General features: G+C 43.4%; 1 protein-coding gene across 1 annotated transcript; it reads right to left on the bottom strand.

Annotated features, from left to right (window-relative positions):
• On the bottom strand, nt 1-1,690 carry LOC125193721 (tyrosine decarboxylase-like). The gene has a single exon (XM_048091586.1). The coding sequence runs from the start codon at nt 1,643-1,645 to the stop codon at nt 110-112; it is 1,536 nt and encodes a 511-aa protein (XP_047947543.1). The 5' UTR covers nt 1,646-1,690; the 3' UTR covers nt 1-109.
• Nucleotides 1,691-13,069: the final 11,379 nt, after the last annotated feature.

The following is a 13,069-nucleotide window of genomic DNA, read 5'->3' as shown; positions in this document are numbered from 1 at the left end:
TTACGTGTGATTCACAGTGTATATTGATTATATTATAAATTTTAGAATAAAACTCATATCGTCAGATTCGTACATTTTTTAGAAATATATAAAAAAAAGTAAATAAAAATCACGAGGAACTATTCAAGAGTGCGTTTGCATGTTCTTGAACAACTTTCCAAGCCAAAATCACATGCCTATTTTCCGTCAAGCTCGCTCCGACGGCGAACCGCATCACGTAAACTCCTCCGATCACCGCATGGGTCATGTATATCTTCCCCGACTCGTTTATCGTCTCTAGCAATTTCGCATTCAAATTGTTCGCCGCCTCCTCCTTCGACACAACCTGCCGGTTTCCGCCGATCTCAATCGGCGAAATCCGGAAACACACGGTGGCGAAGTTCCTCGGCACCACCACCTCGAACCGCCTGTCCATCGCGATCAATCCTTCGAAATTCTTCGCCATCTTCACATGACTCCGCAGGAATTTCCTCAGATTCGCGACGCCGTAGCTGCGGAGGACGAGCCACAGCTTCATCGACCGGAATCGACGGCTGAGCGTGATCTGCCAGTCCTTGTAATCGATCACCGATTTCGAATCGGAGGCTCTGTTTCTCAGATATTCCGGATAAGTCGAGAGAGCTTTCACGAGCGCGCTCGGATCCTTCACCCACAGGCAGCAGCAATCGAGCGTTGTGAGGAACCATTTGTGCGCGTTGAAGCTGAAGGAATCGGCGTTTTCGACGCCGTCGAGGTAATGGCGATATTCCGGCAGGATGCACGCGCTTCCGGCGTACGCGGCGTCGACGTGCACCCAAACGTTGAATTCCTTCGCCACCGCGCACAGCGGCACGAGCGGATCTACCGCGGTAGACGACGTCGTTCCGATCGTCGCGCACAGAAACAGAGGCACCAGCCCCAATTTCAAATCGGATTCGATCTGAGCCCGAAACGCCTCCGCCGTGAGCCCGAATTCGCTGGATCTGGACGTCTCCACCGCCCGAAAATTAGCAGGATTGATTCCGGCGATCTGAGCAGCTTTCTGCAAAGCAGAGTGCGTCTGATCGGATCCGTACACCACCAATTTGTTGATATTCTCTCTCCCGATCCTCCTCAAAACCCGATCTCTGGCGGCGACCACCGTGCAGAGGATGGCCTCGCAGGTGGTGCCCTGCAAAACCCCGCCGCCGCCGCCGGAGAACAAAAACTCCGACGGAAGCTCGAGCATCTTGCCGAGCCAGTCCATGACGATGCTCTCGAGCTCGGTGGCGGCCGGGGACGACATCCAGTTGAATCCAACGACGTTGAAACCAGTGCTCAGCATTTCTCCGAGGAATCCGGCAATGCTGCCGCTGGAGGGGAAGTAGGCGAAGTAGTTAGGGCTCTGCCAGTGGGTGATGCCAGGAACGATGTCGTTCTGGACGTCGCGGAGGATTTCCTCGATAGGTTCCGCGTCGTGAGGGGCGGATTCGGGTAACCGCTTCTTCAGGTAGCCAGGCTCCACCTGGCTGCGGACCGGGTATTTGTCGACGTTGTTGTAGTAGTCTGCGAGAAAGTCGATGACTAGATGGCCTTGGCGCCGGAACTCTTCCGGGTCCAAGGGCTTGATGATTGAACCGGGGAAGCCGGTTTTAATTTCGGGTTTCTGATTGTGTAGACTACCCATGGATTTGAATTTTTTTTTTTTGCTAGTAATGGAAGTTTCACCTTGTTAGATAATTTGGAGTTGGATATTAAATGAGTAATGAGATGCTGGGATATATATAGAGACAATGAGAAAGTGGAATGAGGCAAGTTGTGGTTGATTTTGGTCGTAATCGAGTGGGGGTTGGTGGCTTGGTGCTTTGGTGGATAGATTTTTATTCACTAGTATATTTTTTTTTTCTCAATTTTTGATTAATCGTTGGTATTATCGATTATTCCACCAACAACTTAAACCCAAGATCCAAACCCTACGCTAGACCTGCCCAAGGTTTACTGAACCGGCGGTTAAAACCGAAACCGTGAGAATTTTTTCGAACCGAAACCGTCAATTGATGAACCGTGGTTCGGTTCAGTTTCAAAAAATTTCAAACCGAAACTTCGCCGAACCGCCGGTTCCAAACCGGAACCGCTAAAAACCGCCAGAAAACCGTGATACCAAGCCGGAACCACAAAAACCGGCGGTTCAGAACCGTGAAAAACCATAAAAAACCGCCAGTTCGGAACCGAAACCGTAACTGCGAAACACCCTCGCGGCTCAGTTCCGATTCAACAATTTCCAAAACCGGAACCACCTGTTCCGAACCGTAACCGCCAGTTCCTGAACCGTGGGCACCTCTATGGCTACGCTCGGACGGTCAAACCCCGCTCCAATCGTGTCGACCCGTTTGCTCGCACCAAAACATTGTCAAAGTGGGGGTCGGGCATGGTGACAGGTTTAGAGTTTCAAAGTGGAGAGAGACTTGTGTCTTTTCTTTTGAACACTAGCGATCTTCGGTAAAAGCTAGAAGCTAGCTCCGATACGGGGATGTGCTAAATCCGAATCTTTAGACACTTTTTAGTATATTCATATTGTTCTCCATTGCTCCTCCATCCATCCGTGAAAAACAACTGGTCGAATTTCTTCCATTTTGCGAACACTTAGCCAAAAGAAAATTTAATTATTTTCCGCCAACAGTTTGTGAGAATACACACCGGGGTCCCTATTTTGCTCGCGAATTTGCGAGTAGAAGTACATGTGCTTGCAAACACTTTAATTCTTATCAAGGCCTGCTTTCTTCTTCTTTCTAATTTCCTCATTCTCACACGCCCAACTTTACTCCCTGAACCCTCTATACAACCCATGTAACTCATATTCTCCAATTCCTATATTTTCATTCTTCACATTTTTTTGTCTATGATTTGGAAGTGTTTCCTTTGCCTATGGTTGGCTCAACTTGATATCTTTCAATAGTGTTTCCTTTGCCTCAACTTGATATTTTTCAATCATTGAAAGGTACAACTTTAATTTATTAGTTATTCTTCTAAATTTGTTGACTAAATTATTGTATTTGATTTGTTAGCCATTCTTCTATATTCGTGGGCTAAATTATTATACTTGATTTGTTAGCTATTCTTTTAAATTTGTGGGTTAAATAATTTAAAATATTATTATACTTATTTGTTGGGACTCCCTCCGTCCCCGATTAATTGGCATTCTTTTCCATTTCGGTCTGTTCCTCAATAATTGTCACACTTCATTTTTACCATAAATGGTAAGTAGGTCCCACATTCCTCTAACTCATTTCACTCACATTTTATTATAAGACCAATATAATAAAGTGAGTCTCACATTCCACTAACTTTTTCAACTAATTATTATTTACATTTCTTAAAGCCCGTGTACGATCAAAGAGTGACAATTAATCGGGGATGGGGAGAGTATTATTATAAATTTGTGGGCTAAATAACTCAAAATATTATTAGTATTATACTTGATTTGATTTATATCATTTTTGTATGATAGATAATGGAATGAATAAAATTTCGGGAAGAGAGTGGATGTACGAGAGAAAATTTCCCACTTAAGATTTCACTGCGATGTTGAAGCGTCGTCCAATTCAAGATGGATAGAATCCATGCATTATGATCCACCATTGAATCCATACCACCATATAGTCCTAATAGGAGTCGAGTCCTATTACGTTAATTGGAAGAGCACACGTGAAACTTGAGAGTGATTGGAGAAAATTTGTCCTAGTTGAAGTTCTAGGATTTTGCCAAGATTTGAGAAAACGAATTTTATTTCATTATTCTCAATGACTCAATCTAGTGGAATTCTATAATTTATAGAATTCCACTACTTGATTCGGACTTACGACTCGGGAAAGAATCAAGAAGAAAACCCGAGAAGATTGACTCAAAACTAAGGAAATATTGTTCAAAGCAAAAACATAAAATAAGGAAAAACAAATCTTAAAGATATTTCCTAATGAGATATGTAATCAGCGTATTTTGCAGGAATGGTAATTTTCCTTTTTGGTTTCTCTTTCCTTCCTTGCTGTTGCTTGCGCTGCACTTCTTCCATCCTTGCTCGCGTGGCAGTCTGCTCCGGTTGAGTGATCGTTGAGGTTGGATGCAAAGGGTCGACGAGAGGCTGACTCGAGGAGTCCCTATCAACTCCCCCCTCCATAGAATGCACCTTGTCCTCAAGGTGGAGGTGAGGAAAATTAAGCCTGAGCACATCGACTGGTTCCCATGACGAGTGTGAAGCATTCTCCGACGACCATTGGACCAGCCATTCGTCTTGCGGAACACCGTTGACCAATATCGTACGCGAGTCAGTCGCCCTGACTGGGACGTCGATAGGGCGGTTGCGGTCAAAATGTGTGGGAAAAACAGCAGTTGCCGACTCCGCTAATGGAGGCACAAATGGGCGCAGTAACGAGACGTGAAAGACGTCATGAATTCGACTGTCGACCGGTAACTGAAGGCGGTATGCCACTGCACCAATGCGCTCCGTAACTGTGAAGGGACCATAAAAACGTCGCCCAAGTTTGGCTGATATCGGCTTGCCCACCGAGTGTTGTCGATACGGTTGAAGGCGTAGAAGAACCTTGTCGCCGACAGCAAAAACAACATCCTTCCGATGGCGATTTGCATACTCCACCATTTCGCGCTGCGCGCGTGCAATTCTGGCTTTGAGGAGGCGAAGTGTGTCCTCCCGCTCAATCAACATATCCTGGACCGCGACATTGTGAGATGGTCGCGGGTAAGTTGCGAACAAATCCGGGGGTGGGCGACCATACAAAGCTTGGAAAGGGGACATCCCAATGCTGACATTGACACTACAATTCAACGCCAATTCAGCCCAAGGGAGTAACGGAAACCAGTTTGCCGGACGATCAAACGTGAAGGCTCGCAGATACTGTTCTAAGGCGCGATTTGTAACCTCCGACTGACCATCAGTTTGTGGATGATACGCGGTCGTGAATTGCAACTTAGTGCCGCTGAGTGATAGCAACTCGTCCCAGAAATCGCTCATAAAAATTGAATCACGATCAGATAATAGTTTCTCGGGAAACCCATGTAATTTGACAACTGTATTTACAAAGAGCTGGGCAACCTTCTGGGCGTCGAAACCAACCTTTAAAGCACCAAAGTGTGCATATTTCGATAGTCTATCCACTACGACCATAATAGCAGAATATCCATGAGAAGGTGGTAAGCCGACAATGAAGTCCATAGAAGCGGCTTGCCAAACTTTGTCCGGAATAGGCAACGGCTGAATGAGGCCATTGGGTTTGTCGCGAATGAACTTTGTTGATTGACACACAAAACAGGCAGCCACAAAGTCTCGGACGTCGGTACGCATTCCTTGCCAGAAAAAAGATGTCGCAACTCGCGCAAATGTGCGTTTGACCCCAGGGTGGCCCGCAGTCGGTGCTGAGTGACATTCCTCAAGCACCGCCGACCGGACAGATGACTCACGGCCGAGGTACAGGCGTGTCTTGAAGTATAACAGGCCATCAACAGTCGAGACATGGGGCGGCGCCTTGGCTGCAGTCACAGCGGCATGGAGATCGATCAATTCCTGCAGCGAAGAATTCTCTCGTCGCGCTATCTCCAATAGCATCGGTGCCGGCCGTGCAAAGATGGTGAGAAACATTGGGTCATCAATCCCGTGATTTTCATCGCGTCGGGATAAAGCATCAGCCACCTTGTTCGAGGCACCCGACTTGTATTCTATCTTGAATTTAAATCCTAATAGCTTGCGGACATAAAACTGTTGATCCGGGGTTTGCACAACCTGCGAGAGGAGATCTTTTAGGCTACGTTGATCGCTGCGAATAATGAATTCCCTGCCGAGCAAATATTGTCTCCATTTCTGAACAGCCTCCACGATAGCGTAAAGCTCCTTATGATAGGTGGAAGCCAATCTTCGTCGTGGACCCAACTTCTTGCTAAAATAGGCTAGAGGATGGCCTTCTTGCAACAATACAGCCCCAATCCCAAAGTCAGAAGCATCTGTTTCAACCACAAATGGAATAGAGAAATTCGGGAGGCGTAATACTGGAGTCGAACACATGGCCGATTTCAGGTCGTCGAAACTCTGCTGGGCACTATTGGACCATTTGAAAGAATCTTTCTTGAGCAAATCAGTTAAGGGAGCAGCGATGATCGAGTAATTAGACACAAAACGTCTATAGTAACCTGTGAGGCCCAAGAACCCACGGAGCTGCTTGACGGAGCGGGGAGTCGGCCACAGTTGCATCGCTGAGATTTTTGTCTGGTCGACTCTGAGCTCGCCGGCTGAAATAACGTGGCCAAGATAGTCTATCGTAGTCACCCCAAAGGCGCACTTCGACCTCTTGATGAAAAAAGAGTGATCCGCCAATATTTGCAAAACAGTGCGGAGGTGTGCCGTGTGGTCAGCTATAGAAGCACTGTATATCAGGATATCATCGAAAAAAACTATGACAAACCGTCGCAAATGGGCCTGAAAAATGCCGTTCATCGCCGCCTGGAAGGTAGAAGGAGCGTTCGTCAAGCCAAAAGGCATAACAAGAAACTCATAGTGGCCCTCATGTGTGCGAAAGGCTGTTTTGTGGATGTCATCCACATGCATGCGTATCTGATGGTACCCGGATCGCAAATCTAGCTTCGAGAAAATCCGCGCAGCATGTAATTCATCAAATAACTCATCCGCTGTCGGTATAGGGAAATGGTCAGGAGTTGTTGCCGCGTTCAAGGCTCTATAATCCACACAAAAACGAAATGTTCCATCCTTCTTGCGAACCAACAATACTGGAGAAGAAAAAGGGCTCGTGCTACGTTGTATCAATCCGTTGTCCAACATATCCCGAATTTGTTTCTCGATTTCCGCCTTCTGGAAGTATGGGTATCGGTAAGGTCTCACGTTGACCGGTTTCGCTTGACTCGGAATATGTATGCGGTGGTCCCACAAACGAGGCGGTGGAAGGCCTGACGGGATCTCGAAAACCGAACTAAACTCTTCAAGGACATGGAGGAGGTAGTCATCCAGAGGCGGAGACTCTGCTGTAGGGCTGTCCGGCGTAGTCGGTACTGCGACTATCTCGAATATCTCAGCTTCGGGTTCAGTGACAAAGAGAGAGAACAGATTGTTGTAGGAGATTCGGCGTGGTTGCCCTCCTTCGCCCTGCAGGAGTATGTTCTGATCGCCCTTAGTAAAGCGCATGGTCAAATCGCGGAAATTGTTCGTCACATCCCCTAAGTCCTGAAGCCATTGAACGCCCAAAATAACATCCGGGCCTTCGACCCTCAGTATGAACAGATCAATATCAAAGTTATGACCCTGCAATATAATGGGGGTTTGTAAACATGCATAAGAGCATTTCAAGGATGCACCATTACCGACAAAGACTCGAAAGGGAGTAACAGGGTGGACAGTTAGACTTAGCTGTTCGGCGACGGCGGGCTTGATGAAGTTATGGGTACTGCCGCCGTCAATCAGTACAGTCACCTTAGAATTTTTGATGGAGCCAGCTATGCGGATTGAACGTGGCCGGAGAGCCGGACCAATGACGTTGATACTGGAGACGTCGCCCGTGATAACCAAAGTCTCGCCATCATCCTCACACTCTGCAACCTCAGTCGGAATATTTGAACCGGGTCCATCTTCTAAGAGTTCTTCCTCGTCATCTGGTCCCATCATGGCTAGGAACCTTTTGCTGCAGACGTGGTCGCGCGACCATTTCTCGGGACAGTAATCGCATTCGCCTTTGCGTCTCTTCTCTGCCCGTTCTGCCGGGGAAATGCGAACGATCGGCAGGCCACCCGTGGGCTGGGTGGAACGTGGCGGCTTAGGGTGGGGAATGGATACCCGTGTGCTGTCGAGGGAGCCGGCGGTGTGTCGCGTTCCGCGATTGCTCCAGTTTTGTGTTGGCGGACGGACCTGATCCGTTAAGGCCAGGTGGCAGGCCTCGACTTGCTGGGCTAGGGCGCAAGCATCTTGAAGGGACGACGGTCGTTTGGTCAATAGTTCGTGCTTGATGGCCGGCTTCAGTCCCGCAATAAATAGCGAAGTGAGGGTGGAGTCCTCAACACTGGAAACCTTGAGAAGGGAAGACTCGAAGGCCGTCTGGTACGCTTCGACCGACGTTGTCTGTGTGAGGGTGGCCAGTCTGCCAACGTGGTCCTCGTAGAGGTCAGGCTCGAAACGTTGTTTTACCGCCAAGAGAAAATCATCCCATGGGCGCCCCACGTTGTTTGCCTCCCAAAAACTCATCCAATCGGCCGCCGGAGGGTCGAACAAAAATGAAGTCAGATATAAACGATCAGCTAAAGGCATGAAAGAATGATTGTAGTACTTTTGTATTTTTCGGATCCAATCAGAGGCGTTCTCGCCGTTGAAACGCGGAGGATCGGACTTGAGTTTGGGCCATGTTTCAGCATTATAGTTTAGCGGTGGGGACGTGAGCGAGGGTGGAATACGCCAGCCCCGGTGTTGCGGCGGATCGGGCGGGCGATCCTGAGTAATGACACTGCCCGCACCATTCAATATTGCTGCGGCAAGCTTGTTCAGAGTGTCGTTGAGGTTCTTGGTTGCTGTGGTCTGCTGTCGAGCGAAATTTTCCTGGTCATATTTGTGATTCATCATAGTTTTCTCAGCTTTAGCGGCTCGGACTTGCAACTCTTGCATCAGCGTGCCAAGCTCCTCAACCGTGTAGGGAACGGGTGGCGGCGGTGGCGTGTTGTCGTGATTTGAAGCGGACGCCATGGAGATCGGTGGGGGAAGAGTCGTCAAGAAAGCACCAGTTAATAGGAGTCGAATCCTATTACGTTAATTGGAAGAGCACACGTGAAACTTGAGAGTGATTGGAGAAAATTTGTCCTAGTTGAAGTTCTAGGATTTTGCCAAGATTTGAGAAAACGAATTTTATTTCATTATTCTCAATGACTCAATCTAGTGGAATTCTATAATTTATAGAATTCCACTACTTGATTCGGACTTACGACTCGGGAAAGAATCAAGAAGAAAACCCGAGAAGATTGACTCAAAACTAAGGAAATATTGTTCAAAGCAAAAACATAAAATAAGGAAAAACAAATCTTAAAGATATTTCCTAATGAGATATGTAATCAGCGTATTTTGCAGGAATGGTAATTTTCCTTTTTGGTTTCTCTTTCCTTCCTTGCTGTTGCTTGCGCTGCACTTCTTCCATCCTTGCTCGCGTGGCAGTCTGCTCCGGTTGAGTGATCGTTGAGGTTGGATGCAAAGGGTCGACGAGAGGCTGACTCGAGGAGTCCCTTATAAAAAATAAGGCAATCTGCGACAAAAAGTTACTTAGTATTTTTTTTTATATCTGATTTGTTTTAGTAGAATAAATACTACGTATGCCTTTAAAGATATGTTGATGGTTTGATTTAATTAATCTTAATATAATAAATAAGGAAAATGTATATCGTCTTTGACATTATCAATTTAGTACAGATTTAACTAAATTGGAGATCAAGCTTTCAGTTATAGTAATAATTTAATGATATTAGTTATATGCATGCAATCTGTTCGATCGACACATATCCTCTCTCTCCTTGATCGGCATTGGCTATTGTACGTAATTTCCTTCCACATTCAAAAAAGTTTCAGTTTTTTATTTCTAAATTTTGTTGTAAGATATGGCCTTCAAATAATTTTGTCACACTTTGAATAAAAAATTATTCATAATTTTATTATAAATAAGGAAAGTATCGCCATCAAATTTCAATTTCAATTATAGAAACAAAAGTTATTTTTCATATCATGAAAACACAAAATCAGATATTCTTCCCAAATTGTTAATTTAATTTGAGCTAAAGCAACTTATATATATCTTCAAAGCTCACGCCATTCGGCACACTTCTCAAAACCCTAAAGCTTCTCTTTCTCTATCAAATTTCATACCAAAACCAATGGCGATGGATCAGACATATACTGTTGAGGTTGAGCCGGTAGCGATTTTACGGTGGCCAGTTGACGCGGAGGAGTTAGAGGAGTACGCGACGATGATGTACGGTTGGGATGAAGCAGCGGCGCATGATGGAGTTACTCTTAAGGTCTTGCACTTTCAAGGCTACGACGTCGTGGTCAGGGTCTGGTCGCCTCAATCCGATGGCCACGTGGATTCGCCCGAAGACGACATTCTCTCTTGTTTCAAGACACGTTGCTGCGACAATACGGATCAAGATGAAGAAGAAGTTTGTTGCATATGTTTGGACGATTTGTACCGAGGATCAGTGACTACTTTGGATTGCCGCCACGAGTTTCATCCTGACTGCATACGACAGTGGCTTGGCTGCGGCGAGAACTTCTGCCCCCTCTGTAAAGCACCGGCGATCAAGTGATTGTGATTCTCTCTTAGTTAGTTAGTTTGAATGTCAGCCTATGTTAACATGTATGGATAGTCATGTGTAATTACTGATGATCAATGAAATAGCCTTTTTCATATGTTGGTTGCTAAAAATCAGTAATAGTAGTAATTAATTTTACGCATCACAGTAATTTTTAGTACTACCTCCGTCCCTGAAAATTTGATACAGTTTACTATTTTGGTCCGTCCCTGAAAATTTGATACACTTCACTTTTACCATTTTTGGCGGAGCAGATCACTTAAGGCATATTATACAACATTTGCTAAGACACTAATTAAAACCTGACACGTGTATGCTACTTAAGCAAAAAAAATATAAAAATTCAACTCTTGTAATTTTTTCTATATATCTTCAACCAATATCTTGAGATTATCTCCCTGTGCTTTTTTACTTGCACGATGTGTAAACCAAGTTCTTCTTCATGCCATTAAAAATACTCATTTATTTTCTCTCTCTCTCTCTCACTCACAGCCTTCTCTCTCGCTGAGGGAGAAGATTATAAATAGAAGTTGAATAGAATGAAATCAGTTATTTGGAAACGTTGAGTTTCGTAAGGTGACTGCAGATCTGGAGAAATCTATCAAGAGTTCATTTCTTTTGATCCTTAAAATAAGTTAATTTATTGATAATCAAAAGCCGGAAGACAAATCATTGAACCCCGTTTTACAAAATATATTCCAGAATACAGAAGAAGAAGAGAGAAGAAGAGAGAGAGGGTGATAAAACGCAAAGAAGAGGAATTACAGATTGGGTGATGAAATGAAAATCTGAAAGAAATAAAATGGCAACAAAAAGTAAAGGCTAAAGCAGAAAAAGAATTCAACCAGATGAGAGATGCGCCGGAGAATGAAGGATTAAACGATCAAAAATAAAATACTAGTAACTGTTATTTTTTCCTTTTAAATAGTATACACGTGTCAGGTTTTAATTAGTGTCTTAGCAAATGTTGTATAATATGTCTTAGGTGATCCGCTCCGCATTTTTGGTAGTGAACCTCATATTCTACTAACTCATTCCTACTCATATTTTATTATAAAACTAATACTTTAAAAGTAGGACCCACGTCCCACCAACTTTTTCAACTCACTTTCCATTACATTTTTTAAAACCCGTGTCGGGTCAAAGTATAGCAAATTTTGGGGGACGGAGGTAGTAGTAATTTTAATTAAATAAAAAATTTATTTATACATAAAAATTAAATATATGATACTAATATAACTTAAAAATTCAAAAGCCAAATAACTTTAAAAAACTAATTCTATTCTAGTGTATTTCGTGAGTGGTTTGGTACCACATGCCTTCATAGAAATCTAGGGTTGCCCTACTGAATATCAGAAAATCGTACGTCAGACAATGGGTGAAAGTGAATCCCCTGCTGTGCAGGGCACATACAATTAAATAAAAGAAAAGGAAAAAGAAAAAGGATAAAAGGAAGCATACCTGCGTTTTATTCACAAAGTGCTGTGTTTTGAAGCACAGCCCCTGCTGTGCACAACGGAGGATCCTTCCCCGTATTGGGTCATATACGGGTTCCAGTAGGCTGACATTTCACTTTTTTATTAATTTGGCAAACTTTATTGGTCTATAAAATAATTCTTTGGACTAATAAAATTAATTGTATTGTATCATTATTTATTGTTTCATCAATTCTTAGATCTGGTGAGGGTTCTGTTAAAACAATTTGCTTTTTCCGTTGTTGATAGATCAAGATTCTGATTATGTCTTCATTTAATTTCCGTTACTATTCTGATCAAAGTTATCTGAATTTTTTTTATTCCACAATTTTATACTCAATCTACATTCTTCTTCTTCGGAAAAAAAAAATCTACATTCTTCTCCTACTAGTTAGAAATACTTGTAATTTGCAACGAACATTGTTGGGCTTAAAAAACACTGGTGTAATGACCCATTAGAGACAATGATGGACTTTTATGAGGCCCAACTTTATTATTATTCCTCAAATTAAACATGGTGTTGTATACTACTAGGTTTTCTCCCACTCGACCACGGATCCGGGAAAAAAATCGTAGGATCAAGTACAATAATACCCTCTTCGTCTCTTTGTGTTAGATACATTTCTTTTCGACACGAGATTTAAGAAAAAATATTTTAGTAAGGTAAGAGAAAAAAGAAAATGACTCAGCTACAGTGAGACAATCCAAAAAAAAATACGATTCAGCTACAGAGGGACGAAGGGAGTACTAAATATAATATTTAAATATTATTTTTAGAATATATTGCTCCCTTGTTGACGATTACGAGACCCTCTTTATTACTCCCTCCGTCCTACAAAGATAGTCCCACTTTGATCCGGCACGGGTTTTAAGAAATGTATGAAAAGTGAGTTGAAAAAGTGAGTAGAACGTGGGTCCTACTTTTATATATTAGTTTTATAGTGTGAGTAGGAATGAGTTAATGGAATATGAGGTCTACTAACAAAAATGGTAAAAAGTAAAATGAGACAAACTTTATGGGACGGACGGAAATAGAAAAATGGGACAATATTTGTGGGACGGAGGGAGTATGAGTTTAAAAAAATGTGAGTTGGTAAAATTATTGAAATGTGGGTCAAAGTTTTGCATGTTAGTTTTAATATGAATGTGAAATAAAACTCCAAATGAAAGACTTGCAAAAGAGACCATTATTGCTGGACGACGGCAATACAATGAAGTAATTTTATCATCTGACTTAAATATTTATTTTAGAGGATATATTTAAATACTTTTATAAATAATCT

This window comes from Salvia hispanica, chromosome 6, assembly GCF_023119035.1.
Source record: "Salvia hispanica cultivar TCC Black 2014 chromosome 6, UniMelb_Shisp_WGS_1.0, whole genome shotgun sequence".
Taxonomy (NCBI): Eukaryota; Viridiplantae; Streptophyta; class Magnoliopsida; order Lamiales; family Lamiaceae; genus Salvia; species Salvia hispanica.
The sequence above is the reverse complement of the archived record's forward strand: the minus strand, read 5'-3'. Positions and strand labels throughout refer to the sequence as shown.

Excerpts from the sequence above, each read along its gene's own strand:
- LOC125193721 (XM_048091586.1), bottom strand. The coding sequence starts at position 1,645 with ATGGGTAGTCTACACAATCAGAAACCCGAAATTAAAACCGGCTTCCCC.